General features: G+C 44.3%; 1 protein-coding gene across 1 annotated transcript in view; it reads right to left on the bottom strand.

The window, feature by feature from the left end:
* Positions 1 to 21256: 21256 nt before the first annotated feature.
* CACNA1A (calcium voltage-gated channel subunit alpha1 A) overlaps positions 21257 to 22656 on the bottom strand; it is a 3713953-nt gene continuing 3712553 nt past the window's right edge. The window contains exons 33-34 of the mRNA XM_044082385.1: positions 21657 to 21807; positions 21257 to 21370 (exon numbers count right to left, since the gene is read on the bottom strand). Of these exons, the coding sequence (XP_043938320.1) occupies positions 21257 to 21370; positions 21657 to 21807 (265 nt within the window). The remainder of the gene's footprint in view (positions 21371 to 21656; positions 21808 to 22656) is intronic.

Here is a 22656-nt window from a genome sequence, read left to right as displayed (position 1 = left end):
GAGATGGGACGGAGTGAGTCGAATACAAAAGTATCAGCACCAGAACCAAGGGGGTTGATGGAGTCAGTGACAGGATCCAGGTGGAAAAACAGCTATGAACCCACAGATGCAGAAACTAGCACTGTAGGAGCTAAAAGAGGTTGGGGAGCAAACTGATCTGCACTGGCACCAGAAGGGGATGGGAAAACACTCAGTTCCATCTGTATCTTCCAGAGGGCCCTCATTACTGATTCCCAATCTGCTTCAGAAACACTACTGAAAGAGCAAACTGATTTTAAGGAAGTGGTAGATGAGGGTCTTAAGGAATAAAATGACACAATTCTTGTTCCAATGAATTTCTACTGACTGACTTTGTAAGGGACATGTCCCTAATGACAATGGTTTTTAATATTTGAGACTTCTGATCTAGTGCTGAGGATGGGAAGACTCTCTCCTAGGCATTTTGGGAGAAGTAGAAGCCTGATCCTCATTCTTGCATTTTCTGAGCTTTGTGTCCTCCTTTTTTTCATTATTCATGTCAGGTTTCTCCGCTATTCTGTTTTGGTGGGTTGATGGGAGGCCTCTTAATAATCAGTTTAGTTTTTCTGTTGACTAATGAGTGAGGGCCAAAGCCCTTGCAAATACAGCAGTCCACATTAAGATGCTCAAGGCCCAAGAAAATCACACAAAAAATCATGTGAGGCTTGCAGTGGAAGCTTATGTCCACACTTAACATATTTTAAAAGCCTTATCTATACCTAACTAATACAGCTACAATCGCAACAATAACACAAAGAAGTATAAAGTATAAAAGAACTATTCTAGTCAACAACTTTATTTTTTTGACTGAAAGAAATTTAATTATAAGTTATGTACTTAACATAACTTGGTATCTGTCTTGTCCACTTTCATTCATCCTCACAAGTGGGTGACAGATCCAACCCTCGGATGTGACTCAGCCGCATTTCTACAGACTAGGCTCCAAGTCCACTTTCATTCATCCTCACAACTGGGTAACAGATCCAACCCTCGGATCTGACTTGGCCTCATTTCTACAGACTAGGCTCCATGTCTTGAGCTCCTCTCTCTTCACATAATGCTCTACCCTTGCCCATTGTCCTCAGATTGAGTTTGCTGCCCAAAGGTTGACAGAGGAAACAGGGATACCACCACTACCTATGGAAGGAACAAAAAAAAACAGAGGCTCAAACCAGGAATAGAGGTTCCCACTAATTCCTGAGATCTGCTAGGAGCTGCAAGGAGCGGGACAGCTGGGAGGAGAGGGGAAGATGAATGAAAATGGACAACACAAACACCAAGTTATGGTAAGTACATAACTTATAAATTTGATGTTGTCCCTTTCATTCCTCCTCACGACTGGGTCAGAGTGCCCAGCTACATCAAACCCTTGGGTAGCCTCAAGGAAGGATATGCCAGAGCACAGCAAAACCAAGGGAAGCTCAGCTCCTGGAAATAATGTCCAATTTGTAATGAGTCACAAAGGTTTGAGTTTTAGACCAGGTGGCTGTGGCACAAATATCATCAATCGAAGTTTTGGAAGAAAAGGCTGTTGACGTACCCATAAACCTAGTTGAATGGGCTCTAGGAGGACAGGGTATTTGAAGGCCACTTCTGGAGTAAATAATGGAGATGCAGTCCGTAATCCATTTGGCAAGAGTAACTTTCAAAACTGCTTGGCGTAGGCGATTAGGTGAAAAAGACACAAATGATCAGTCTTCCTATACTGTTTTGTCCTGTGGAGGCAAAAATGCAGTTGTCTATGAACATTTAAGGAATGCAGTAACTGCTCCTCTTGTTGGAAAAATAGGGAAAGAAAACTGGCAATTGAATGGATTGATTCAAGTTAACCTCAGCAGCCACTTTCAGCATAAAAGAAGGATTAGTACGAAGGCAAACTCTCTTTATGAAATATAATGTAAGGTGGCTTGTAAGACAGAGCCTGAAATTCAGAAATCCTTTTGGCTGATGTAATGGCCACCAAAAAGACAGTTTTCCAGGACAGAAATTTCATCTCACAGTCGTTGGATGGTTCAAAGGATTTTTGAGTTAGATCTTGGGAAGCAATGGTAAGCTCCCACAGAGGAGAAGGATATTTAACTGGGGATGGAGCAGAAAAATGCCCTTCATGAAGGCCTTACATAACCTAGATGCATCAAGAGAACCGAACAAGTTCCAAGAAAGAAAAATGGAAATAGCAACCAACTCAAGTTTAATAGCAGAAAAACTGGCACCTTCCCTAAAAAGAGAGGACTCTGAGTAAGTCCATGTGCCTTGGACCATCTTTCCCTGGAAATTCACCCCCACCCCCCCATCCCAGGTAGAAAGTATTCATGGTCACTGTGGCTGTGGGGGAAGGAAAAAGGAATGGCTTGCCGATCACCAGATCACCAGGAAGAAGCCACAAATGAAATGCTTTCTGTAAATTGAAGTCATATTGATAGGAAAAGATAGAGGCTGGGAGAGAACAGACCACTGAGTAGCCAGGATCCATTGAAGCACTTGCATAAAAAACCTCACTAATGGGACCAGAATAATGGCCACTGCCATGGACCCAAGAGCTTGAAGTACTAATTTGGCAGGTGGAGATGGAAGGTCCAAAATAAGGCGAACATGTTCCCTCAGGGTTTGTATGCTGTGGGATAGTAGTGATGCTCTTTGATTCAGAGTGTCTAGTAGAGCCCCAATAAATTCCAAAGCCTGTATGAGAGATGGGTTTGATTTTGGCAGAGTTATGGTGATACCCAAAGGACTGGGCATCTGTAACTTGTAATCTCTGGCCAGGATAAGGTGATGTCTGGTTGGAGCAGTGAGAAGCCAGTCATCCAGATATGGAAACACTCAGAATCTCTTAAGCCTCAAGTGAGCTATGACTACTGCCACACATTTGGTAAACACTGGGGGCTATGGTGAGACCAAAGGGCAGAGCCCTGAACTGATAATGACTGGCTCCCAGCCTGAAGTGAAGATGACTCCTGTCTATTTTGATGTGATAGTAAGTGTCCTGTAAGTCTACTGAGGACATCCAATCAAAATTACAAACAAATTCAGTTTGCTTAGATCCAGGATGGGTCTTAGGTCCCCTGTATTTCTTTGGCACTAAAAAGAAGTAGGAATATGTTTTGAATCCTTATTCCTCAGGCAGGACCTCTTGGATGACTCATTTTAGCAGTAGTTTTTGAATCTCTGGAACTGCAGACTCCCCCTGACTGGGTGGTATATTGGGAAGTTTCTTATGAGTCTTTGGCGGTTGAAGGAAAAAGGGAATATAATAGCCTCTGGATATGATTCTTAGCACCCAACTGTTTTTTGTTAGAGTGGACTAGGTGTCTGGGTGCAAAGAAAAATGACCCCTGACTGCCTCCAGAGTTGAGCAATCAGGCAGCACTTCAGGAGAACTGAAAGGGCTTATCAGTGAAAGGCTCTCTGAAGCCCTGATTATGTGGTCTGCCTCTGCCCTTAAGGCAGCATCCCTTATTAAAACGTCTCCCTCTGCCTCAGGTGGAAGAATCTCCACGTTGATCCCAGAAAGACCTTGGGATTTCCAAAACCAGGTTTTCTTGCTACCTCATTGATTTCTAGAGAATGTACACTGAGGAGTAGGAAACATGACCCCAACGACAGACTTTCCTTCTTGTTCACTGTGGGTCAGGGTATCTTTAACGGAAGGCCCAAACAATGAAGAGCCATCAAAGGGAGCATTAAGAAATGATGCCTTGAAGCGTTCCGCAAAATCCCAAAGCCTCATCCAGGCATGTCTTTTAATCTCAATACCCAAGCCGGCTGCCCATGAGATACCCTCTGTGGAATGGGAGACGAGCCTCATGGAGGAATTAGGGAGGAAAGAGTAGTTAGTCAGGGAGACACTTTCTCGAAGTCCTCCGCTGACATGGTCTCTTCTAGAGAGTCAGATAACTCATTGACCAGATATCTCTGCAACTGGGTAAAATGTGCCAGATAATTTAATGCTCTTGGCGAGAAGGTGATCAAGGCGTAAACATGCCTTCCAAATTTGTTCATCCTTTTGGACTCCCTCTTCGGTGGATGGACAGAGGAGCTATGCTCAGCTAGCTCCTTCTTGGTAGCTGCCACCACAACCATGGTACCAACTGGTATACCCTGTGTCCAGTGTGGTAAGTCCTTGGCGGTGAAACTAAAACTTGTCCGGTTGTTTTGGGATAGGTTCCACTGTGTTCAGCTTCTTCCAGGCCTGGTGAGGCAGAAGGTCGATGAGTTCATCTGCTTGGGGGGGGGGGGTCACCCAAGATGTAGATGGGCCCACTCTGAAAGCCTCTAAAAACACAGCTTTCTCAGGAGAAGGAGTTTGGGCTGACCAGCCATCTCTTTGTTTCAATATTCCAAAATGTCTCCAAAGGAGGCATCCTCTGATGGTGATCCGGGGGATCCTTCTCCCTCATCAAAGTCTATGTCCTTGGTGAGAGACTTCAGTGGATAGTCTATGTGTCTCCTCTTACATGGGATCCCCTCCATGGGAGGCTCAGAAGAGGTCTCGGAAGAAGAAGGGGCTCCCTCTACGGGGAGAGTTTGGAGGCCCTTCAGGGCAGGCTGACCCTGGCCAGGTATGATAAGCTCAAGACTCTAATCCAATGAGGGGATGATGGGATGGATTGTAGATCTGACAAGATGGATCTCTAGAAGAAGAGAAAACTCTTTCTACAATCTGGAAAGCCGAAAGACCCGGAGTAGTCTTGTTGACTTTGTACTGAGGAAGGGCTATGCATGAAAGCTTTGCACATTAAAGTTCATTTACTTCTGATGTTTCTTAAGCCTGAGTTTTTTTATTTTGGAGTTACCTGTGGTTTACCGCAGGGATCAGTCCTGAGACTGCTCATCTTTGGTATTGACTTCTCTGATATTACATTAAAGCATATTTCAAAGGCTTGTGGGTGATGAAGTTTGCTGATGACTGCAAACTTGGAGCTGTCATAAATACCACAATTGACCTACATATTCTTCAGGAGGGCCTAACTCATGCTAGCAAGTGGTGCTTGGACTGCAGCCTAAAACTAAATGCCAAAAAATGCAGCATTGCGTCCTTTGACAAACTTAAGCACTCCTGCTCCTTCCCCATACATGGCACCACCCTAAAATTTGACTCAAGTCATTAAGGACTTGGGCACATTCACTGACAATGAACTATCTTCTAAACACCATGTGGCCACTGTTATTAGGAAATCCTTTTTTATGATCAGACATCATTGGGGGCATGCTTTCTACATCCAAGGATGTCACCGTTCCCCCTACTCCTATCAGGTCAATAATAGATTGTAGAAATAGAAAGGAAAATAGTGGAACACATTAACACCTTAAATTATCTGGGAGGGGTGGTTAAAGAGAAGGGAACTCTAATTAAGGAGGTCAAAGCTAGAATCACAGGGGCTGTAATGACAGAAGGATGCTAAAGAAGCTGAAAAGTAAGGTGTACTAAAAACGCGTCCCCTTCACATGGTCAACTTTTCATAAAGTCGACTGTCATATGGCCGAGACCATATGATCGACTTTTGAAAAGCCGACCATGGGAAACCGCTATCTTCACACAGTGCGGAATGGGAAAATTTCCCACTTCCGCACTGTAGTGCAATCTCAGAGTTGGTATATTAAAGTTACGGGGGGGTGCAGGGAGGCAGAGCCCCCTGCTAACAGTTTAAGGTAAGTGTTTGTTGTGTTTTTATGTTTATTTTACATGGTCGGCATTCTGAAAGTCGATCATATGGTCTCGGTCATATGAAAGTCGACTTTCTGAAATGTCGACCATGTAAAGTAGACCCCTAAAAACAGTGGTGCAACCAGTACTGTATTACTGTATAGTACAGAAATATGGGCAGCAAAGGCAGAGCAGTTGAGGAAGTTAGAGATGTTAGAGACAAAGTGTCTTCAAATGGGTGGTAGGATGCACACTGTGGGACAGACAAAGAAATAAGGACATCAGAGCAGAAGCCAAAGTAGCTCTAATTGCAGAGAAGGTCAAAGAGAACAGATTATGGTGATTAAGGCACATGTGCAGAAAAGTAGAAGACAACCTTGACAAGAAGATTTAAGGCTCGGAGAAAGAAGGAAAGAGGAAACAAGGGCATCAAGCAAAGAAATGGATGAAGTGTGTGAGAAAAGACTGTTGAAGAAGGTAGGACAGTGACACTAACTAAAGAGAGATGGCAACAGCTGACACCACATCCTGACTCCATGTAGAAAATGGGAAAAAGGGGAGCTGATGATGATGGTGATGAATAGAATGCAAGTCCTCCTTTCGTATGTACATTGCCAGACATATGACCTAGCTGGAATACTGCAGCATTTCCTTACCAAAGGAATAAAGGATAAGTCCTCCTTGAGTTATCTTGACAACCTTGAAGTACTCTCACTCTTTTCCATTTCCTAATGACTATTGGGAGATCTGCACTGTGCTTACGGAGCCTTGAAAGATCTGGACTCTTGTAATTTCTTATACATCCACAAAACTAATACCACCTTAAAGACCTGCTCAAGAAACCTAAACTACTACTGAAACACAAACTGGACTTGTTACCAAGAAAGATATCTTTCACAGAGAATAGCTCTTTATGGAATAGACTTCCCTTAGCGTAGCACCATGACCCTTTTTATAATTCCACCCCCCAGTGTGGTTCCTCTATCCCTTATGGAAAGGGAATGAAACTAGGTTGAGGGCTGGTATTAATTCATGTCCTAGTAAATGGGTGAGATCATTGGCTAGGCTACAAACGGTCCACTGGATCAACAGCCTAGTACAATCCTATGAAAGTGTAAGAGTTGCTGTGCTGTGAGTCACTGTACCTGTGCCTGCACTGCACTCCAGAATGGGTGAGAACAGTGGCATCACTCATTGCCCTGGCATACTGGTGGCAAGCATTGGTTTTCTATAGATAGCCATTACATCCCACCAGTAGGCACTCCTATGGTAATTTGTGCAGCAGCTGAAGGAAGATCCTTGTTTCCTTGTTGTCCCAGGAGGCCACCTTGCTGAACTCAAGTGCATGAAGTGGCCATATCCATTCTTTAGGTCAGAATGAGGAGGATAATTATAGTCTGACACACATGGCCACTCATAGTGAACATCATGTTACACTCATAGTCAGGCACCATGCTTGTGTGATGCAAAGGAATGTCAGCATATCCAGGCAGTGATAGGGTCTTCACAGTGGTTATGCATACATGCACAGCGCACATGACCTCCCAGAGCAAGAACAGGGAGACGGGAGCAAGGTAGCATTCACACCTACAAATAGCACATCATATCACATTACAGCTATGATTCAGAGACAAGTGTGATAATTTCCTCCATTAATATAAGTACTTAGCTACAAGGCCCATTTTAGCATGATAAAAGATGAAGTCATCGTGTGGCGACCCCTAACCGGGAAAAGCCGAAAGAAGAAGAAGAAGAAGAAAAGATGAAGTGATCATACTGTGGGAGACTTACAAACAGCAACTTTGAAATCAGAATATAGTGGTTGAAAGGGCAGCTGTCAACAAACAGGGCTACTGGTGATGAACATTAGGACTACACTAAGCACACCTTGATGATTGGATGGGAGATAGGAAATTCACCCCGGGGATCACGTCAGTCATCCTGCTAGACAGGGGTCCAGGGAAGTAAATACTGTGGGAAGAAATAGTCAGGGAATTGTTATGGCTAGGCTTGTATAGGCCCTACAGCCGATAGCCTAGTACCAACCTATGTACATCCAACAGGTGTAAACGGCATTCACCTTTGTTAGGAAATATTGTGAAAAAGACTTTTAAATCAATGGGCTGACTGAGATTTGGATTCAAGATATCTCTGGGCAAGAAGGAAGGGTTAGTTCGAAGTGATACTCTCTCATTATGGAAAATTAAGTAAGGGCGATTAACACACAAAGCTTGTAACTCTGATATTCTCCTGGCTGAGGTGATGGGTGTAAGGAATAAGGTTTTCCAAGATAAAAACTTTATTCACATGTGGCAGAAGATTTGAAGGGTGAACAAGTCAGAATTTGTAAGACCAGAGTCAAATTCCAAGGTTCAGTAGGATTTTTAATAGGTGGTCTCAGGTGCAGAACTCCCTTCATGAAGGTTTTGCAAAAATGGTAGGACACTAATGAAGAATCATTAAAGCCATCATGAAAATTGGCGATAGCTGCTAAGTGAACTGTAATATTACAGGCTGAGGCTCCTGACTGGAGTAGAGTCAACAGGTATTCTAAGACCTTATGAACCGGGATTGAGAATGGGTCCAGTCCTCATTTTTTAGCCCAGATTACAAACCTGACCCATTTGCTATGATAGAGTTTCCTGGTGGAGGGTGTATGAGAAGCCAGAAGTATGTTTCACACTGGGGAAGATACGTTCATCTGCCTGGCAATCATCGGAAGTGGAGACACCAAGCGGTCAGCTTGAGACTCTGAAGGTTGGGATGGACCAGCCCCTGTGGGTGAGATAGGAGTCCCAGGGTTGGATCCAGGGTCCATGGACGGTGGACCAAGTGAGGCCATAGAAAGGGGAATCAGACTTGATGGGGCCAATAGGGTGCAATGAGGATTATCTTGCTTCTCAACCACTTTTCTTTCGTCAAGAAATGTAGTATGAGGGGAATAGGGGAAAAGGCATACAGTAGACCCAGGGACAATTGTGTAACAGAGCATCTCTCAGTGAATCCCCCTGGGGGGATCAGGGTGAAGAAGCTGCTGCATTTGTGGTTCAAGGGGGAAGCAAAGAGGTCGCACCAAGGCCGGCCCCAATGACAAAATATTTGTGTCGCTACTACGGGGTTGAGAGACCACTCGTGAGGCATCAGGATGTTCCTGCTCAGTTTGTCTGCAACCAGACTGGAGTTCCTGGGAATGTGCAATGCTAAGAGAAAGCATTGGAAGCTATCGCCCATTGCCACACTCTCAGGGCATCCTGGCATAATGAGTAAGATTTGGTTCCTCCTTGCTTGTTGATGTACCAGACTACTGACATATTGTCTGATTGGACAGCAATTGTCCCCAGTGGAAGGGTTGTTTGGAATGCTTGCAATACCAGGAGCACCGCCCTCACTTCTAGGACATTGATATGCAGCCTGGCCTCTAAGGGGGACCAAGTGCCTTGGACGGTCTTTCCCTGAAAATACCCCGCCCCACCACATCAGGGAAGCGTCCATGGTCACTGTGGCTTTGGGTTGAGGGGGGGAGGGACGACACCATAACACCTCCACTGGCTTCATCCACCAATTCAGATCTTGTTTGCATCGGTTTGTTATGCAGATTGCGTAAGACATCGGATGTGTTAAAATAGACCACTGAGATGCTTGGAGCCACTGAAGTAGCCTCATATGGAATCTTGCTAGTGGAACCAGTGTGATTGTAGCTGCCACAGAGCCCAAGAGTTGTAGGACCAGATGAGCTGGGACAAGATTTTGAGTGAGTATTTTCTGAAGTTGAGATCTCAATCTTAGTAGCCTATGATGAGGTAAAGGAACTTGGCAGGATATTGTGTCGAACTTTGCTCCAATGAACTCTAAGCTTTGGTACCAGCTTTGATTTTTCTGTGTTTATTGAGATCCCTAGCTTTCCTGACAGATTTTGAGTGTACGATATGGATTGAAGCAGTAGACTCCTGGTTGGAGTGGCAAGGAGCCAATCGTCTAGATATGGAAACACATGGAATCCTTGTAGTCTCAGGTGAGCTACTACTACTGCCATGCATTTGGTGAACACCCTGGGGGCTGTGGAAGACCAAAGGGCAGTACTCGAAATTAGTAATGACTGGCTCCTAGCCGGAAGCGGAGGTATCTTCTGGATTGTTTGTCTATTTTTATGGGGTAATACACATCCTGAATATCTATAGAGCACATCCAGTCGTCCTTCTCCAGAAATGGAAGAATGGACTAAACCATGACCACCTGGAATTTTGCTTGTGTGATGAACTTGTTCAGTACACTGAGATCCAAAGTTGGTCTCCAATCCCCTGTCTTTTTTGGCACTAAAAAGAACCTTGAGTAAAATCTGAATCCTATTTGGTCTGGTAGGACTGGTTGGGTGACTCTTTTTCTTTGCAGTTTTAGAACTTCTAGTGCTGCTGCATCCCTCTGACTGGGTGGAACATCAGGGATTTGCCTTAGTGACCTGGGGTAAAGATCAAAGGCAATATGATAACTTCTGGTCATTATCGTCTGCACCCAGGAGTCTAATGGACTTTAAGGTGGCAAGCGGAGAGGTGACTTTATCCCGCACCTCTTCAGGAAATACCCCTGCCAAAGTACCTGAAAGCTATGTAATTAGGTCCCTTTGGAGACATGTAAAATGTGGCAGGTAGTTCAGTGGCCATAAAACAAAGGCTGCTGAAGCATAAGTCCACTTCCTTAGTCTGTCTATCATCTGGCACTCCCTGCCCAGAGGATGGACAGTCGAACTTTCTTCTTTGTGGCCGCCACCACTACCATGGAATCCACTGCCAAACCTCTGGACAAGTGAGGGTGGTCTTGTGGTGGAGACAGGAATTTACCAGGCCTTCAGGGAATTGGCTCAACAGTGTCAGGGGCCTTCCAGGCATGATGAGTTTAATCAGCTCATCTGCAGGTGGGGTCATCCAGGAAGTAGAGGGTTGAGCACAGAAGACTTGCAAGAATACAGATTCCTCAGTAGAAGGGTTGATGGCCTTCCAGTCACTCGTCTGTTTCAGGATCTCCAGTATGTCTCCAAATGAGAGATCTTCAGGGGGTGACCATGGAGACCCTTCTCCCTCATTGAAATATGTATCTTCAGTGAGGGATTCCTCAGGGAAATCAGCGTGCTTCCTCTTGCATGTTCTTTTTCAGGGTGGCTCCTTAGTGAGACCTTCTGAGGAGGACTCCAAAGAATAGGTACCCTGGAGTAGGGTTTCTTGCTGCTCCCATGCCTGATATCCCTGCATAGTGGGCTGTGTCAGCTGCATATCAGAGGAAAAGGAAAAAAGTCAGGTTCTGACGCTGGAGGTGCCAACTGCATGCTTGCAGAAGCAAGAGCCCTCACCATCACCTGGAATGCAGGCCCATCTGAAGAGGGATGGGAGCCCAGAACCAAGAAGAACAACCTTGGGACCAGGGTCACGCCCTGCTCTGATGAGCCCACTTCCAGGATAGGAGCCCCAACAGGACTAGGAGCTGCCGAAGCAACCGGAACTGTAGATGGCCCCGTAGAAAAAATTGGCGCCGAATTAGGGGTCACGGTTCTGACAGGCCAGTCATGATCCCAAGGGTGGAATGGCTCCAAATGGACTGAAGTCCAGAGGGTAGGCTCCAGAACCATGGAGAAGTAGTCATCGGGATAGACATTGGTACTGAGGGCTTCAAAGTCTGGGAAGAGGTTGAAGGGGGATATGTTGAAGTCCGTGCAGAAAAAACTTCGGCTCCAGGTGGGAGGGAAGTCTTGGTAGGGGTTGGAATTCCTCTGGCTGCTTGGAGCTGATCTAAAAGCCTCACTATGTCAAGTTTGGAAAGACTCCTGGTGGAACATGTAGATACTCCGGAAGGACAGTCAGGTCTCTTGAGAAATGGACTATACTGTTGTCCACAAAAAGGGATCAATTGTAGGTGAGTATTTGGTCCTAGGCAAAATTTCAGTTCTCAACACCAAGGATGAAGGAGCCATGAGAGGAATCACTGTCGGTGCTGAAATTATGTGTGGTACCGAAATAACTATCGGTACCGAAGCAGGTGTCATTGTTGTCAGTTCTGTGGAAGGTGTCATCTTTGGCACAGTAGATGGAGCTAAGGGCTCTGGTGCCATAATAGTCAGAGCAGATATTTTCGATAATTTTGGTGTCGGTTCTAGTAATGTCTGAGAAGAATTCGGTTCCTTAGAACTTGGAGAAGTCAGAACCGAATGGCTTCTCTTTTTTTTTTTTATCTTTTCTGGGAGGTGATGAGACCTCTGCCTCAGAAAGGGGATCTGAATAGGGAGGTTTTAGTAATCCCTATAGGATTAATTTATTTTTCCACTCTGACAAAGTCTGAGAGCTAAAATTCTTACAGATGTCACACACAGGTTGTAGCTGAAGGTGAGGAACTACGAGGCAGAAGACACATGAAAGATGCCCATCAGAATTGGGCATCTTTTGCCCACATTTGTCACACTGCTAGAACCTGGTCATTCCTTTTTTGTCAGACATAATGTCACAATCCTGAATAAACCAGACAGAGTACAAAGTCAAAAGCAATCACCAGCTGACTAAACAACAAAATACTTTAAGGTAACACGCACATAGAAAGAAAGAAATTAAACCTCTTTTTTTTTTTTTTTTTTGTAAGAAAGGGAGGGAAATACCAGCAACGGTAATAGCAATTACAGCAAGGGAAAGGGAGGGGCCTGTACCAGCAATGGTACTAAGGATACCAAAGGTAAGAAAAAGGGAAAGAAAACTCACACAAGAACTACAAAAGTACAGAGGACTATTAATCGCTAAAGGGGAAAGAAAGAAATTAAGAAGACTGGAAAGGTATTCAGCGAAGATATATTGAAAAAATGTTACTACTTAGCTGAGAGCTGGCTTGGCATGTCTTGTGAAGTATGTGGCAAATGAGGTCTAAAGAAAGAAGGAGAGGGGCACTATGGGTATGACTTAGCTCGAGAGATTTTGGCTGGCGCAAGCTTGTGTATTGGCTGAATCGGTTCCAAGGATGGAACCGAAACCCATCAATAAGGAATGAATAAAGATTTACAACATCAGTTGATTCTATAAGTGGGAATGTGTGCACTTACTACCAAGAAAAAACACCCTGCATGAAATGCTGGTAAAGATCACACATGAGTCATATGTGGGAATCATAGGAATTGCACACCACCTACGGTATGGAGTGGAAGCCTTTTGGTTGATATAGCAGATGTTATGTAGAACAGGTGGTGCTTTCATAGCGATGTAGGTGCAGTCAATTCTCTCCAGAACCTCAGAAAAATGGGATGTTATGCCAAAGAATGCCCACAAAATGGTGGTTCTCTTATTTGCTGTTCATGGAAAACAAATATGTTATGCCACATACTGCAGCTTAACTTCAGCAAAGTACTGCAAAATTCATGACGCTATTAACTGCAAAATTCCTTTCATGACCCCTGTTGCACAATGAAAAATCTCTTTAGCAAAATGATTAATGCTACAAAAACCTTCCTGTCCAATGGCATCTCAACTGTACAGATTTCTGCAGAATGTCCAGATTTTTGCCTCATATTTTTGGTCCGGTTTTCATAAAACTGTGGTTTTCTGGCAAATTATTGAAGACTGAAGTTAGAAAATAATGACAAACATTTGAGTTTCAGACTTCATACCCTTCAGAAAATTCATGCTAATGCAAAACATGTTATTCTATCAACTTTCTAAGTTTGTAAGAGCAATATTTAAAAATTGTCCCTATTTTTGGGCCTTTGTCTCACTTTTCTTAATAGCTTTGTACAGATGTCTTGCTCTAAGAAGTTGAGAGGTATGCTAGCAGCACTGTTCCTTGAGCTGTTAAGGTATGTGGATGTCATTGTCTAAAATTTCCTTGATATTGTCAGCAGTTGGCACCACAATTTATCTTAACACTGTTAAGTGGATGCATGACCACTTGCCAATGAAAACTTTGTGGACTGCTCCAAGGACTGGTTTACATACCCTTTGAAATGCCTAACTGTCCTTTTTTCCTGTTTCAGCTTGCATTTAGATACCTTCCCACATTACTTTATATTGTTAAAAGTTTTCTTAGCATTTTGATACATTTACATTTTCATTCTCACAGATTCTGCTTTTGTAATAGCATGCTCAGTGCCAAATGCTTGCTGCACACCGAGGTTTGAAAAAGATTATATAATTGCAGGTGGTTCTGATTAATTTTTTTAAACATATGAATATAGCCTGCTGTTGCAGATTCAGATTCAGTTTATAGTCTAACCACACATTTCAAAAATGTACTATCTGCACAGTTCCACAAATAAAATTACAGTTTTGCTTCTCTTCTATATTATCACAATCACTCTAAAGACATGCTATTTGCATGAATCACCTGACATTGTCCATTATTCAAAAAAAGAAGTTATGTACCTACCATAACGTTCCATGTTAGTTATCTTCATCTCGCCTTCTTTCTTGCTCCGACTCGGCCATCTTCTAGAGCTCGAGAGCTGTTTACTGGCGCAACGCTACCCCTTATCCCATCATGCCTAGTGCTAGCTACCCATATCTCGTTTGTAATAGATAACCCCAGACATAGCCAGAGAATCAATCTGTCCAAACAAACAGGTTGAGCATACCTGTCATACTCTCTAAGTCAGTAGAGGAAACCAACCAGAGAACACTCAGCCAGTGAAACCAAAACTCCTCTCGATCCAATAGGACAGGGGACGGAGGGTGGGACGCAAGAAAGAAGGCGAGATGAAGACAACTAACATGGAACATTATGGTAGGTACATAACTTCTTTATGTTAAGTTGTCTATCTCGCCTTCGTTCTTGCTGGTTGGGACAGCGTCCCTAGCACCTACAATCCTGGGTGGCTCATTCAAACAGACTCTTCAGAATAGTGGAACCAAAGTCAGCTCTGCTCCTGGAGACCATATTTAGCTTGTAATGAGAAATAAAGGTATGAGGATTTGCCCACATAGCAGCTGCACAGATAGACTCCATGGGCAACCTAGATTGGAAGGCTACAGAGGTGACCAAAGCCCTAGTAGAATGACTTTTTGGTTTGATAGGCAACTCTTTGTTTCTCAATTGATAAATGAAAGTAATAATGTGAGACAACCACCTGGATAAGGTCACTTTGGAAACTGGAAGACCGTGTTTGCCCAGAGCATAGGAAAGGAATAGTTGGTCCAACTTCCTTATGTCCTTCATCCTATGCAGGTAAAAATGCAGTTGTCTATGAACATCTAATTGATGTAATTTGTATTCTGCCTTGTTGGTGTGGTTGGGAAAAAACACAGGTAGGTCTATAGATTGGTTTAAGTTATTTTCTGAGCAGACTTTCGGAAGGAAAGAGGGATTAGTCCTCACAGCAACTCTGTCCTTATGAAAAACTAAGTATGGAGGACAGACACATAGTGCCTGAAGTTCAGAGATGCATCTGGCTGAAGTAATAGCTACCAGAAAGAGAGTTTTCCAAGATAGAAACTTAATGGAGCAGGACGCTGCAGGTTCAAAAGGGGGCAAAATTAAGGAGGTTAGTACAAAATTTAGGTCCCAAGGAGGAGGGGGATCTCTCACTGGGGGGGGGGTCTAAGGAGAGTAGTCCCTCTTAGGAAAGCTTTACACAGCTTATGAGACATGATGTTTGCATTAGAGAAACCAACATGAAAGTTTGAAATGGCCGCTAATTGAACCCTGATTGTAGCAGAAGCGGACCCAGAATGAAAAAGTTCTGCTAGGAACTCCAAGATTTTGTGGACTGGGGCTGAAAGGGGATCTATGTTCCCAGCCTCTGCCCAACAAGAAAAATGTTTCCATTTGCTAGCATAAGTCCTTCTAGTGGTGGACTTGTGCGAGGAAACAATAATTTCACGTACGGCCGGGGAAATGCTGGGAAGCCTGGCTAAGGTTGGAAGTGGAGCAACCAAGCTGTGAGCTGGAGTGTTTGGAGGGATTTATGCAGCCCGCCTGATTGATGAATCAGCAGGTCTGGAATCAGATCCAGAGTCCAGGGCTGATCAAGAAGGTAATGGTGCAGGAACGGAAACCATATCTGTCGAGGCCAGTAGGGGGCAATTAGGATCATTTTCCAACCCAACGATATTGCTTTCTGTATGAGTTTTGGTATCAGGGGAAATGGAGGGAAGGCATAAAGAAGTCCCTGAGGCCAATCGTGGACTAGAGCTTCTCTGGGTGTGTGACCTGGAAGCGGAAGAAGGGAGAAGTAGTTGCTGCATTTGCTGTTGAAGGGGGTGGCAAAAAGATCGCAGCAAGGCTGTCCCCATTTGCGGAAGATAAGATCCGCAACTTCCTGATTCAGAGACCACTCGTGAGGCATGAGAATAGCTCTGCTGAGCCTGTCTGCTATGACGTTGGACCTCCCAAGGATGTGAGTCGCAATCAGAAATCGTTGGGAGGAAATCGCCCACTGCCAGAGTCTGAGTGCTTCTCGACATAAGGGGTAGGACCTGGTTCTACCCTGCTTGTTGATGTACCACACCACTGACATGTTGTCTGTTTGAATTGCAATGGTCCCAGAAGGGAGAGAGTCCTGAAGAGCTTGCAACACTAGGAGCACGGCTCTCACTTCTAGCACGTTTATATGCAGATGGTACTCGTGAGGCTGCCAAGTGCCTTGGACTGTCCTGCCCTGATAATGTCCCCCCCCCACCCTATCAGGGAGACGTCTCTGGTCACTGTGGCAACCGGAGGGGGATGAATGAAGGGTCTGCCCTGAATTACTAGTGGGGAGACCAACCACCAGGAAAGGTGCCTTTTGCATGCTTCTGTAATCATGATCATGTGAGACATGGGCAGCTGTTGGAAAGACCACTGTGTGAACAGAAGCCACTGAAGGATCCTCATGTGAAAGCAGGCCAGTGGGATTAGAAGAATTGCCCCTGCCATGGAACCCAGAGTTTGAAGGATGAACCTGACTTGGATCATTTTGTTCTGCATTAGAATTTGTACTTGTTGGCGAATTAAAGATACCCTGTCTGACAGAAGCGTTGCGGACATGTTCCTTGTGTCTAAGTCTGCTCCTATATAGGTGACAGATTGACAGGGCAACAAGGCAGATTTTTCAAAGTTTATTGTGATGCCTAGCTGGGAGCAGATTGTGATTGTGTAGTCCCTGGCTTGCAGAAGTTGATGCCTGGTAGTAGCAGTGAGGAGCCAGTCTAGACATGGAAACACCTGGAATCCTTGATGTCTCAGGTGAGCCGTGACCACGGCCATACATTTGGTGAACACCCTGAGGGCTGTGGTGAGACCAAAGGGCAGAGCTCTGAACTGATAATGACTGGCTCCCAGTCGGAAACGAAGGAATCTCCTGGAGCGCCTGTCCATTTTGATGTGATACTATGCATCCTGAAGATCTATGGAGCACAACCAATTGTCCTGACCCAGAAAGGGTAGAATGGACTATAGCATGACCATCCGAAACTTTGTTCTTTGAACAGACTTGTTTAGTCTGCTGAGATCCAGAATCAGTCTCCAGTCCCCTGTCTTTTTTGGTACCAAAAAGAACCTTGAGTAAGTTCCAGATCCGTTTTGGTCTGCCGGGACTTCCTGGATGACTCTTTTTTTCTGGCAGTTTTGAAACTTCTATGACTGCTTGGTCCCTCAGATTGGGTGGAACATTTGCAAGGGATTTGCTTGACGGTAAGAGAGTTTGAGAGAAAGGGATTTTGTAACTTCCAGATATAACTGACTGTACCCATTTGTCTTGCGTAAAACTTTGCCAGGCTTTTGGGTACAGTGAAAGTTTTCCCCTGACTGCCTCCAGAGACGGGCAGCCAGGCAACCCTTCAGGGATGCTGGAAGGGCTTCTCAGAGAAGGATTCTCTGCTGCCCTGGTTCTGCGGTCCCCATCTGCCATGAGGGTGGCTTCTGTTGTTGTTGTTTCCTCCTCTGCCCCTGGAGGAAAAATCGCTACGTGTGTCAGGCGGGGCTCCCTGGGATTTTCGGAACCACATTTTACCACTCTTCTGACCCATGGGGTATGGTCTGGAAGGAGTGGAAAAACGGACTCCCACGGCAGAGAAAGTCTTGCCTTCTTGCTCACACCTAGTCAAAGTGTCTTTCATCTGTGGTCCAAAAAGAAAGGAACCGTTAAAGGGGGTGTTGGTGAATGACGCTCTAAAGGGTTCCGCAAAATTACACAGTCGCATCCATGCGTGTCTCCTAAGGGCCACGCCTGTACCTGCGGCTCTACTCGCACCATCGGCTGCATAGGAAATGAACCTCATGGAGGACTTGACTACAGAATTAAGGGTCGCCAGCTGGGAAGCCACTTTAGCTTGATCCCCTTCAGCTGATGGATCTTGAAGGGTATCTCTTTAAGGAGATCCCTCTGAAACTGGGTAAAATGGCATAATTAATTCAGTGACCTCATAGAAAAGGTCGCTGAAGCAAACATTCGCTTCCCGTATCTATCCATAGTCCTAGACTCCTTGTTAGGAGGCTGGACAGACAAAGAAGTTTCTGCTAACTCCTTTTTAGTGGCTGCTGCTACCAACATGGCATCCACAGGAACACCTTTGGTAAGGAACTGCTTATCAAGGGGTGCAGTGATAAACTTGCTAGGTCTCCTCGGGGTTGGTTCCACTGTATCCGGGGCTGACCAAGCCTTTCGAGCCACCACAGACATGAGTGGATCGAAAGGCGGAGAAACCCAGGAGGTGGAAGGTCGGGAACCGAACGCATCCAGGAATACAGACTCATCCTTGGTAGGGGCTAGGGGATTCCAGTTCCCCCTCTGCTTAAGCATTTCGAGGATGTCCGAAAAGGAAACATCTTCAGAGGGGGATCTCGGGGACCCTTCCGAATCATCTAAGTTTGTATCCAAAGTGACACACTCAGGGGAGTCAATATGCTTCCTCTTGCACTTCTTACGAGGGAGCTCCTCTGAATGATCAGGGGAGGCCTCGGAAGAAGAGGAAATACCCAATGGGGTGCCCTGGAGAGCCGGTTCCCCACGCTTGGGGTCTGGAGGAAGAGTAGAGGTTGTCGCAGGCAGTAAAGGGGACAGAGCCGGTGGGGTCGATCGTGGAGCTGACTCAGAGGCCAGCACGCTCCTCATGACATCAAAAACATCCCTGCCACGATGCAGAGATGGATCCGGTTCTGAAGAAATCGGAATCCTTCTCCGCCCCGAGGGAGATGGCTCCGAGGCCGATGTAGGAGCCGAACTCACCTGCGCCGAAGCTCCGAGAGGGAGAACGGGGTTGGACAAGGGCCCGATGCCACTCATCTCCTCAGAGCCGATGAGGGAGCCTCGGAGCCTAGATCCCTCGATGGACGATACCATCGTGGGAATCGGTGCCGACGACGGAACCGAAGGAGAAATAGTTATCGGAGCCGATGGTTCCATGACTCGAACCCCAACGAACTCCGGCTCCGAGCTCAAAGGAGTCGGAGGAGGAACATCGATAGAAGTGGACGGAGCCAACACCTGTTGAGGAGGGCTGGATAAGATCTTGGCAAGTGCCTGCGACTTCAGCAACCTACTGACTACTCTCTCCACGTCGTGCTCCAAGAGCCTAGAGGACCAAGAGGAGTGGAAAGATCTGTGACTGCGCTCACTCTGAAGCAGGGGAGACCGAGGAGCTGAATGTATGGATTCCAGAGAAGGGGACCTTAGCCTTTTGTGGCTCTGTGACGGCTCCAAAGATTCTGATGGAGCCGACGGGGAGATAGTCTCATTGGTTCCGGCCGGAACCGAAGTAGCAGGTAAAGTTTGAACCAATGACGGCTCCGAGCTTGGAGCTGACGATTTGGTCAGTTTTGGGGATTTCACAGGCTGAGTCTTGGCTGGTGAATCCTGGGGCTTTAAAAGACCCCTAAGAATAAGCTTATTCTTACGCTCCTGCAGAACTCTTGGACTAAATGCATGGCATATAGAACAAGAGTCCTGCAGGTGCACTGCGCCTAAGCAATAGACGCAAGAAGTGTGCCCTTCTGTCAGAGACATTTTCTGACAGCATGAGTCACACTTCTTGAATCCAGACACCTTGGATTCTTTAGACATCCTCAAGACATACTACACTGATCTTAGCCAAAAGGCCAATAAGCGAAAACAAAATACCACAACACCAATATCAACAAAAGGAAAAAACACACAGTATACTACAGCTAAAGCTAAAGATTTTTTTTTTTAAACTAGGAACCCTCTAACTTAAACGGCTACCTAAAAGGGTAGAGAGAGGGGGGAGGGGAAGAACTCTCTAAATTAAGCAAGTTCTAAAGGGAAGGAAAGGAGTTACAACAACACACTAAACTAATGATAATAGTATAAGACTAAAAGTTAACTATAACTCTTAAGAAAAAAGCTATTTTTGAAGAAAAAAGTTCTATAATAAACTTATACAAGCCTGAGCCAGTAAAACGACACCTCGCAGCTGAAGCGGCAAACGAGATCTGGGTAGCTAGTGCTAGGCATCATGGGATAAGGGGTAGCCTCAAGCCAGTAAACAGCTCTCGAGCTATAGAAGATGGCCGAGTCAGAGCCGAGGATCGGCTCCGATCCCAACCAGCAAAAACGAAGGCGAGATAGACAATTTAACATCCTGGCTTCTAGAAGTACTAATTTCAAAAAAACTAATTTCACCTGGAGTGCAATACAACCTATATTCAAATCACTAACAAAGTTTAGGCTTATTCAGTTCTTTCCATCTTTTTCCATCGTCAAACTACAAAGTCAATATGCAAGGCATTTATTTATATGTTGCTCTGATTTTTAAATTCTTACTGGAAACATTTAAAAGCCTGCAAATTCTTGTCTGTTAATTTGCAGCAATGTCTTATTAGACTGTGTCAGGATTTAAACCACATATACGACTAGTCTTCTCCTTTAAATCAAAGTATATATCCAGCAACTTTAAAAGTTTGAAAAAAAAAACAGCTGCCTATCAAGTTAGTATGCAGATGGGGCCTGCATACCATCTATCTCCAGCAAGCAGGCCAACTGAGTCACAAATTCTAACTTTCAGTATTAAAGATGCTTTACAACAAAACTGTTTAATTCAGAAATAGCACTTCTTGGCCTTTCACAGTTGTCAAAACAAAGGGAATTTTAAATTCTGACTTTCAAAGATCACAAATGTTGTACCTTGCCTGTGCAATCCTGTTACAAAGAAACACAAATTCATACCAGCAATAAACAACCTACTTTCACATCACTTACACAGTTGGATATAGCTCCACTCCGTTTCCAAAATTAATTTTACTTGCCTTTCCTCATGACATTCTGGGTCATAGGAAACTAGCCTTTTTCATCAAACGGCAATTACAATCTGTGAGGGAAACGGCCAAAGTCCCTTCTGTCGCTCTTCTGTTTCCACTGTTGCTTTCCTCTTTCCTAGTGTTCCAGTTCTTCTCTTCTCTCTGCATCCTCTCCACACACCTAATTTGTGCCCTTTGTTATCCAGATGTAACAGGGCCCTTAAAGAGCTAGTACTCTATTCATCACATCTCCTGCATGTTGCATTAAAAAGATATCAGAGTAACAAACTCTGCATGTTGGCTATTAAACAGTTATGGTCTGATTCACATTTTAATTTAGCTATGAAGTACTGCATACAGGAAAACTGCCAAAATCAGTGATGTACATGTAATGGTAGTCATACAGAGTCAAGGGGGTGGTATGAGCTGCTGTGCAGATAAAGCATACGCTTTGTGATACATGGAATGTGGTAATGGTGCACAAATTATGTCAACATCAAGTATTCTGAAACGTCTGCACTTCTGAGAAAATGCAAACAGTTTAATGGCCATCACTATCAATGATAATGAAGATATGTGCAAACTTTGACACAGTTTTGGGGGTTATCTCAATGACAAAGTATAAAAAAGTTTGCCTTATTTAAATTAACTCCTCAGTGTCACAACACCACAAAATGCCTACACATTTTTACAGCTGTAAACCGTGAAAACATCAGTTTATGACATCAGAGTAAAGAAACACAGTCCTACACTGCAAATGTAACCATTTTCGTACAGAGCAGAAACAAATAAATAAATGTTAACTCACCAGAAAGGAACAAAGGAAGATGAAGGACACAAAGTAGAAATATGCAAATGAGCTTCCACACTCAGGTTCTGTTATTCCAGACCGCGAATCACAGTCTTTTCCACCAAGACATGCCAACATAATTTCATGCCACGCCTCACCAGTTGCACTCCTAAAATAACAAAGATAAGTTCAACATGTGATTATTAAATTCTACAGGAAAATAAAATGCTGACTCATTTTTTTAAAAATATCAAATTACCTGTAGGTTTTACTAGAACAAAAAATGGTCAAAATGCCTGCTATAAATGGCATGGATGTTTATTTCTGCAACTGTTAGTATGTACTACAAAGACCACTTGCCCTTCAAGAGAAATATCAAGCAACTACTCTTTTTTGCATATGACAGTGAAAACATTTTCTCCCTAAGTGAACAGATCTATCTGTTGGGCAAACAAAAAACAGAAAATGACTTGTTTTTATCTTTTAGACCATCAACACATTCACTGTTATGTAGAAGCAATAAAGTTCTTTTCTTTTGCTAACCCAGGGATAGTGTGCCACAGTTCCTAAGACCATGGCTAAGAAAACCTCTCCAAAGAGAGATACCACCCAGATTTCAAAGTAGTGTCTCATGCATAACAGATTATCTAAATGACCATTGCTGCCTAACTACCCCTCAATTTTAAGGAGTTGTAGTGGGTTTGTTTCAGAAAATATGGATGAGAAAAAGACGCCAGTATTTTATTTATATGCAACATGTTCTTCTCTGGAGCCAGAAGACAAATACATAAGACCACAACAGCATTCTGGGAGGAAGGAATGGAAGATAAAAATTATCATAGAAGGCAGCAAATAATGTTAATAATTTTAAAGCAAACTCCATACACAGCTAGTCACTATTCATTTTTAACACTTGTTATGTAGGAAACTCTGAAACTTCCAAGTAGTATGGCCTTTAGTGAGAAAAAAAATAAGGTTGTTCTTGCTAAGAGTAGTATTTGGTATGTATACAATCAGC

The sequence above is a fragment of the Protopterus annectens genome, chromosome 9.part0 (genome assembly GCF_019279795.1).
Source record: "Protopterus annectens isolate FY-2018-M chromosome 9.part0, PAN1.0, whole genome shotgun sequence".
In the NCBI taxonomy this organism is placed as follows: domain Eukaryota; kingdom Metazoa; phylum Chordata; order Ceratodontiformes; family Protopteridae; genus Protopterus; species Protopterus annectens.
This window is presented reverse-complemented; position numbering and strand designations above follow the sequence as displayed.